General features: G+C 50.6%; 1 protein-coding gene across 2 annotated transcripts; it reads left to right on the top strand.

Annotated features, from left to right (window-relative positions):
* The first annotated feature begins 536 nt into the window (after positions 1 to 536).
* LOC116908887 (keratin, type I cytoskeletal 14) lies at positions 537 to 4,505 on the top strand. 2 transcript variants are annotated; one of them, XM_032912334.1, is made up of 8 exons: positions 537 to 1,088; positions 2,188 to 2,270; positions 2,708 to 2,864; positions 2,986 to 3,147; positions 3,231 to 3,356; positions 3,452 to 3,672; positions 3,764 to 3,828; positions 4,408 to 4,505. In XM_032912334.1, the coding sequence occupies exons 1-8, from the start codon at positions 543 to 545 to the stop codon at positions 4,503 to 4,505; spliced, it is 1,458 nt and encodes a 485-aa protein (XP_032768225.1). In that variant the 5' UTR covers positions 537 to 542. The 2 variants fall into 2 exon arrangements, with proteins under 2 accessions (XP_032768225.1, XP_032768224.1); XM_032912333.1 differs by lacking the exon at positions 2,986 to 3,147 and having other exon boundaries at positions 543 to 1,088; positions 3,252 to 3,356.
* Positions 4,506 to 7,934: the final 3,429 nt, after the last annotated feature.

The following is a 7,934-nucleotide window of genomic DNA, read 5'->3' as shown; positions in this document are numbered from 1 at the left end:
GACAGATGGTCAGTCCTTAGCTGATACTGCTGAGGGTGTCCACGCTGATGTACCTCCAGTTACATTCCCGTCTCCCCCTCTGGTGGTCTTCTCCTACATGTAATAAAGGACTCTCCCACCCATTTAATGGGAACTAACAGGTCAGCAGGTTTATGGTGTGGTAAGGCCCTACTCTGTCATCCTAGTTGAGCCCAGAGTGTGGGTTCCTAAGGGCTGTGGCTCCCAGAGCCTCATGGGAAAGTGTAGCCTGCAGGCCCACCCCTCCCCTGATGAATCATGCCTGGCGGGACGAGAATGCCCAAAACACTTCAAACAATGAGTTTCCAGTAAAATATGACAGACATGATGAGGCGGAGGAGAGGAGGGATCTGATCAGGAGTTGGCGCTGGTCTGGGAGTGATGAAAGCCAGGGGGAATGGAATACGCCAGGCCCGCCCCCTCCTCATCACTATAAAGCACTATCGTCCCTTTCTAACTTACCTGAGTGGCTCTCTCTTCTCTCTGCCGACTCACTTGTTCACTTGCTCACCTCTCTCAAAGCCATGGCCACCTGCAGCCGTCAGTTCACCTCCTCCAGCTCCATGAAGGGCTCCTGTGGCATCGGTGGTGGCTCTAGCCGCATGTCCTCCGTCCTGGCTGGAGGATCCTGCCGGGCTCCCAGCACCTACGGGGGCATGTCTCGTTTCTCCTCTGCGGGAGCCTATGCGCTTGGAAGTAGCTATGGTGGGGGCTTCAGCAGCAGCAGTTTTGGTGGTGGATTTGGTGGAGGAATTGGTGGTGGTGTTGGTGGAGGACTTGGTGGTGGTATTGGTGGTGGATTTGGTGGTGGTATTGGTGGTGGATTTGGTGGTGGTATTGGTAGTGGATTTGGTGGTGGTCTTGGCGATGGGCTCCTGGTTGGCAGTGAGAAAGTGACCATGCAGAACCTCAATGACCGCTTGGCCACCTACCTGGATAAGGTGCGTGCCCTGGAAGAGGCCAACAGTGACCTGGAGGTGAAGATCCGTGACTGGTACCAGAGGCAGCGTCCCACTGAGATCAAAGACTACAGCCCCTACTTCAAGACCATCGAGGACCTGAAGAGCAAGGTGGGTCAAATGGACAGCGGGGCTTGCCAATCCAAGGCTTCAGATCATCTCTAGACTCCTAGACAGGACAGTCTCTAGTTCCAAACTTCTCTCCCACATGCTTTTATGGGCTCCAATCCTTAGCTCGCACGAGACCAATGTTTCTGCCCGTAACATTTTGCAGAGGGAGACGTTGAAGCTTTGAGAGGTGCTGTGACTTGCTTAAGATCAAGAGGGGGTGCAGATCTGAGACTAGAGTGCAGCTGGCTCACCTTCTGCTGTGGGAGGCAGTTACTTCTCCAGCAGAAGGGAGGAGTGAGGCTGTAACGGGACCCACCAAGGCAGACACCCAAACCGCTCATTAGTTTGTTAGTCTGGGCTGAGGCTGCCGCCGCCCATGAGCTTTGGCACCAGATAGCCTCTCCCTATAACCAGGCAGACATAGAAAATCCACACCCACAACTAATCATGGCCCGTATGTTAACTCCAAACTGAAGGGAGCCTGGTGGGGTTGTGCTTCCAAAGCCCCTCTTCTTCCTCCTGTTAAATCTCCTAGGCTCTTGTGCCTCGCATAAGTTATGGAGATTAGGTTCAGGGATTCTTCTGTCTTTTTTTTTTTTTTTCCTTTCTTTCTTCTTCTCAGGTTTCCTTTTTTCTAATCCTCTGGGCAAGTTAGGTTTTGTATTTTGGGAAAGTCCCACCTGAGGTCCATGCCCCATGGGCTTAGAAAGGAATGCGTGTGTCTGCAGAGGGTTGATCTGTACCGAGAGGAGGATCCAGACGATGAAGGCTCTGTAGGGAGCCTTAGGGGGACTTTAAAACCCCGAGACCCCTCTCAGGTTTTACAGGTGAGTGGTAGTAATAAGATCTGAATTCTGGGGTTTTTGAGCCCCGGTGCCAGAACTATTTGCAGTTTTTCTGTTGAGCAGGAGTCAAAGTCCTGGGTTGAAGCTGACTGTGTGGGGCCGCCTCTCAGGCTGCTGTGGTAAACAAAGGCTCAGGAGATGAGAAGAACCGGATTCAATCAAGCAAGAGCAAGAAAGGAAGGCTAGTGCAGGCTTTGGTGACGTCTGCCTACAGATATGTTTAACTGATGACCCCTGGCTTTTCCATTCTACAGATCCTGGCAGCCACTGTGGACAATGCCAATGTCCTCCTGCAGATTGACAATGCCCGCCTGGCGGCTGATGACTTCCGTACCAAGTGAGTTTGCTCGGTGGTTGCTCAGAGCCTCCAATGTGTAGGGCGGGGCATCTTGGATCAGTGCTTTCTAACCAGGGTTGGTTTGTGCGGGGAGAATCCCCTGAGGTGCTTGTAAACTAGAAGACTGTTGGGCTCCACTGTTGGATCTGGGTTCAGTCATTTGTGACTGGTGACTTAGGAGATTCTGATCCACAGCCAGGATCAGGCCTCGAGCCTTATTGTCTGGGAAACTGGAAGTGTCTCTTTCAGGCGCATGACTAAGGGTGGATTTCCTTCTTCTCTGGACCCTAGGAATGTTCAAACCTAAGCAACCAATGGGCACTGTCTTCTCACAACACCCCGGGTGCCAACTCTGGGAATCATGTGTAAAGGAAGAGAACAAAGCTCTCAGTGTGTCTGGGTGGATAGCTCATTACTTTTCTCTTGAATCATTCCAGGTTTGAGACAGAGCAGAGCCTGCGCATAAATGTGGAGTCCGACATCAATGGCCTACGCCGGGTGCTGGATGAGCTGACCCTGGCCAGAGCTGATCTGGAGATGCAGATCGAGAGCCTCAAGGAAGAGCTGGCCTACCTGAAGAAGAACCATGAGGAGGTGAGGGAAAAGTGGAAAAGCCAATTTAAGAAGCAACGGAATAGCAGATGGAATCACCTCTTGCTGGAAAGGCCTGCCAGCCACGTGGCTCTTGACTATGGGACCTTTTCTGTCTCTGCAGGAAATGGCTTCCATGAGAGGCCAGGTGGGCGGGGACGTCAACGTGGAGATGGATGCGGCCCCTGGTGTGGACCTGAGCCGCATCCTGAACGAGATGCGGGATCAGTACGAGAAGATGGCAGAGAAGAACCGCAAGGATGCCGAAGATTGGTTCTTCACCAAGGTGGGTGTCACTTGGACAGGAAGGACTGCAGAGTACCTGCCTTCCAGGGCTTTCTGGTGTGAATGGTGCTTTCTTTTTCACAGACAGAGGAGCTGAACCGCGAGGTGGCCACCAACAGCGAACTGGTGCAGAGCGGCAAGAGCGAGATCTCCGAGCTCCGGCGCACGATGCAGAACCTGGAGATCGAGCTGCAGTCCCAGCTCAGCATGGTAGGGATGGCGTTGCATGTAAGGGTTGGCCTTGGACTCACGGCAGGGGCATGGCCATTCTCAGTGATCCATTGCCCTACTTCTCTCTTTCACAGAAAGCATCCCTGGAGAATAACCTGGAGGAGACCAAAGGCCGTTACTGCATGCAGCTGGCCCAGATCCAGGAGATGATCAGCAGTGTTGAGGAGCAGCTGGCTCAGCTGCGCTGCGAGATGGAGCAGCAGAATCAGGAGTACAAGATCCTGCTGGATGTGAAGACTCGGCTGGAGCAGGAGATCGCCACCTACCGCCGTCTGCTGGAGGGCGAGGATGCTCAGTGAGTGCCTGGGCTACCCTTTATTTCATGCCCCTGCCCTTTACAAATGTCCTCAGATGTCTAATAGTCCTGCCATTTTCTGCTTTTGCAGCCTTTCATCTTCCCAGTTCTCCTCATCGTCTCAATTCTCCTCTGGCTCTCAATCATCCAGAGACGGTAAGCCTCTCCTCCACATCAAACTTGGGCCCGGGAATACCTTCAGATCTTTCAGCTGCAGATCTATGACCTAGATTAGAATTTTCTTGGGGCTTAAGCCAATTGTTCTTACTCAGTACCCTCTATGAGTCCCTTAAAAACCAAACCAAACCAAACCAACCAACCAACACAACAACAACAACAACAACAACAACAACAACAACAACAACAACAGCAACAACAACCACACTCTCTAACTCTCCTCAGAGTTTTAAACTGGTGACCTTAACCTTGTTCCTCCAATGGGTGTTTGGGTAAATTCTACAGTGATGAAAATCAGCACCATGGAGAGCACCAGATAGCATTCCCTCTATTTTGAAGGGTTTGGGTTTAGTCGGACCTTCTAATGGCCTTGGGTCTAGTTGGACAGCAAAACTGCTCCAGTCTGAGGACACAGACTGGACATGAGGCAGCATGAAATAGCAAATGGGACAGAGGGCAACAGGAGTCAGCTTACTCCTCAGCTTCTTGGCTTCTCTCTCCACTTTAGAATACTCCATCTGTCCGCCTCACTAATGCCTTCTCTCTCACCTCCTCCAGTGACCTCCACCAACCGCCAGATCCGCACCAAGGTCATGGATGTGCACGACGGCAAGGTGGTCTCCACCCACGAGCAGGTCCTGCGCACCAAGAACTAAGGCTGCTAGATGCTGCTTGGGCTTGAGAGGCTCCTGCGTAGATGCAGATACTGTTGGAAGAGCCCCTGCATTGTCCCTCCATGCTTCACCCCCTGCTTGACCCTCGTCCTTCCTGGCAAGCAATAAAGCTTCTTTTTCTGAGTTGCACAATCGCTGCCTCCCTGGTCATTGTCAGGAGTGGGGGTGGGAGGGATGTGGGAAGAGTTGCCTTGGAGCTCAGAAGAGCACCTGGCTCTGGCCTCTGGGGCTGGGAGAAAGGGCTCGGGGGCGGGCTTGGCTCAGGTCCCAGGTCGGGTTTCACCACCTCAGAAGATATAGGTAACTGTGTGTACCAGGTCATGGGACCTCTGAGGACAGAGGTGTAGTTCTTCATTTATTCATTTGCCCACACATTCACCAGATATGGGGTGCTTTTAGGTGCCAGACAGTGTGCGAGGTGAAGGATTCTTTAAAAATAAAATTATTATTATTGTTGCTGTTACTGTTGTTGTTGTTGCGTGTGCATGATACATGTGTGGGTGCATGTGTATGTGGAGGTCAGAGGACAACTTTGGGGAGTTGGTTCCCTTCCTCCACCGTGGGTTTGGGTTATTGAACTCAGGTTATCGGGTCTGAGAATCACGTCTACGTGCTAAGCCATCTCACTGGCCTTAGGTTAAGGATTCCTAACAGTTTTGTGATCCTTTAAGAAGACTCTGTACCAGAAATTATACAGTTTTCTATATATCCCATCTCTAGATGAGTAGAAAACTTTGTGTGCAATGTTATGGGGTTTACTAGTACCCTAATACTCTGTGAACCCCAAGTAAGAACTCATGCTCTGTTGGTGGTGGTATCTCCCTGACCTGGACTGTCTAGAATTGAGTCTATTCTAGGTCAATTAAGAGCAGTGGTTCTCAACCTTCCTAATGCTGGGACCCTTTAACACTGTCCTTCATGTTGTGGTGACTCCCAACCATAAAATTATTCTCATTACTGCTTCATAACTGTACTTTTGGCACTGCTATGAATTGTATTAGAAATACCTGTGTTTTCTGCCGGTCTTAGGTGACCCCTGTGAAAAAGTCACTTGACCCCAAAGTGATTGCAACCTCCACATTGAGAACCACTTATTTAGAAGGTGTGGATGATCCTCTCTCTAAGCCTCAGTTTTCATAACTATAAAATAGGGATGATGATAGTCCTGTCTCCCGGTCTTGCAGACGTTGACTGGAAGCACAGTCTGTAAGAACATTGTCTAGCATAGTACCTGGAGTATGCAGGCTCAAGGCAAGGTTGTGTTAGCAATGCTGGGTACTGTTCATGACAAGAGCATTTCTAGAGGCTTCCAGAATAGGCTAACTGGTTTCTAACCTTGGCCTTGTTCTGTTTTAGTGACCTTGGAGATCTTAGCTCTCAGTTTTCTCATTTGTAGAATAAGGATGATATAACCTGGGTCTTGTGATTGACATACAAATCTAATGAGTAAATTACACCTTAAGAGCCAGGCTGACCTCTGAGCCTGGTGGGCCACACATGCAAGCCGGCACGAGGGAGGTGGATCCAGGAGGACTGTTGTGAGTTTAAGGCCAGAGTGGGCTCAATAGTGAGGACATTAGCAGCCTCTGCTTGGAGAAGGAGTGAGTTTTGCTTTTTTTTGTGGTTGACTAAGGAGTAGGAAGGGGAGGAGCTTTATCTGGGTGCATGTCAGAGATGCCAGGGGTGGGGAGGGCTTGCTGTCCCCGGGGCTAGGAAAGAGTTGATTAGCTCTGTATCAGTTCCAATAGCTTGTTCATTTGGCTGGGTGATGGAAACTTCTAGGTAGAGTCGAATGCGGGCGAATGAAGAAAGACAATTTGGACAAGGGGCCTAAAACCTTGGACTTGAGAATCCTGAGTTTCAGTCCTGGGTTCCCATTTTCACCAGACTTGGAGAACTGGGGCAGGATAGAGAACACACCTTCCTCTTCCCTAAGATGGAGGAGAAATACCTTCAGTATACAATGCTGATGACTTGAACGCTCTCCTGTAACTAATCTCTGCGATCTGTGGCAGCTCAAGGCGAGTTATTTATTATTAGTGAAAGGAATGAAGTGTTGCTAGTGTCCCTTGTCCCTACTTACATGACAGGAAAGCCATGACTGGTCTATGACTTTGAAACTCTGGGATAATTTTTTTATCTGAGTCGTAGTATTCTGCAAGATTGAGCTGGGGGTGAGCATTATCTGAAGAAGTGCATCTTGGGAAAAAGACTGGATCCGTAGGGAGGAGAGATATCAGGGTGCCCATCAGGGCAATGAGCTTCCTGTCAAGTGTGACATAGAATAAAGGGAGTTGTTTACACTTGAGGGGGTCATCTGGGTTGGACTGAAAGCAAAGCGCAGCTTCACTCAGTGATGGAGACGGAAGCTCAGAATGCTACTTGCAGATCTCCCGGCATCACCCTACCTGTGACATTTGATTTCTCCCCTGTGGAACCGGCTTTGGAGGATTCTGAGAGCATGAGTTCCTTAGCGCTAGCGTAATGGGGGAGCAACCTCTGTCCTTGCTTGGACGGCTGCCACTGCGGTTGGAAGGAATACAGGGAAAAGGCAGACTTGCTCGAGGGCATTTGGCTATAAGCAATCTCAGAATGGGGCGGGGGTGGCATTAAGCAGTGGGCTCGGATTCCAGGGGCTTGAGGAACAAAGGGCAGACAGACATCACAGTACTTCTGGGGTCTCGCCTGGACACCCTCCTCTCCTGATTTTCACCACCACATTCAGAGGGAAAGGTCGAGCCAACAACAGATTTCTACTAATGACTAGTTCTCTTATTCACGGGCCTGAAAGGCTGCAGCACCCACTGGAGACCTGGGCTCTGGCCCCACCACTGAAACAGAGCAGAAAAGTGACTCGATAGCACCGCCTGGTGGAAGCATGAGAGGTTGCCTCTCAGAGTCCGGGACCAAATGAGGGCTGTGGCCCCACACCCCTTGAATGTAATGTGGGAGGAGCTGCTGATACTCTGAATGCAGAACGGGCTGTGGTAGTGGATGGAGAACACCTCTCCGGTGCTCTCCTCTTCTAAGGGAGACCATGCTGCTCCAAGTCTTAGACTCTGAACCTTGCTACACCCAGTCTTCGGGTTCCTTGAGGGAGGAACTATATGCCCTCAACGGCACCCACTTTGACCCAAGCTCTTGGTCTTAAGGGGGGTGTAAGTGCACTAGAAGGATGTCCTAGTCATAAACAAGACGCCTGACACTCATATCATCCAGATGGACCAAGAGGAAGGGCGGAAGTATGCCCATTGTCACAGACTCAGTATAATGTATTGTGGCATGCTGGGGCTGAGCCCAGCAGTCATTCGATAGCTCGTCTAAGCCTCGCATGAAGCTGTACTTTAGCCCTGCAGGTTGTCTGATTGGTGACCACTTTCCTGTTTCCACACTAGGACATTTGGTCCCTAT

The sequence above is a fragment of the Rattus rattus genome, chromosome 9 (assembly GCF_011064425.1).
Source record: "Rattus rattus isolate New Zealand chromosome 9, Rrattus_CSIRO_v1, whole genome shotgun sequence".
In the NCBI taxonomy this organism is placed as follows: Eukaryota; Metazoa; Chordata; class Mammalia; order Rodentia; family Muridae; genus Rattus; species Rattus rattus.
Note: the sequence above shows the minus strand (reverse complement) of the source record. Positions and strands in the feature narration are given on the sequence as shown.

Excerpts from the sequence above, each read along its gene's own strand:
- LOC116908887 (XM_032912334.1), top strand. The coding sequence starts at position 543 with ATGGCCACCTGCAGCCGTCAGTTCACCTCCTCCAGCTCCATGAAGGGC. Across the intron at positions 1,089-2,187 it reads TCGAGGACCTGAAGAGCAAG|ATCCTGGCAGCCACTGTGGA; the intron begins GTGGGTCAAATG and ends TCCATTCTACAG. Across the intron at positions 2,865-2,985 it reads TGAAGAAGAACCATGAGGAG|GAAATGGCTTCCATGAGAGG; the intron begins GTGAGGGAAAAG and ends CTGTCTCTGCAG.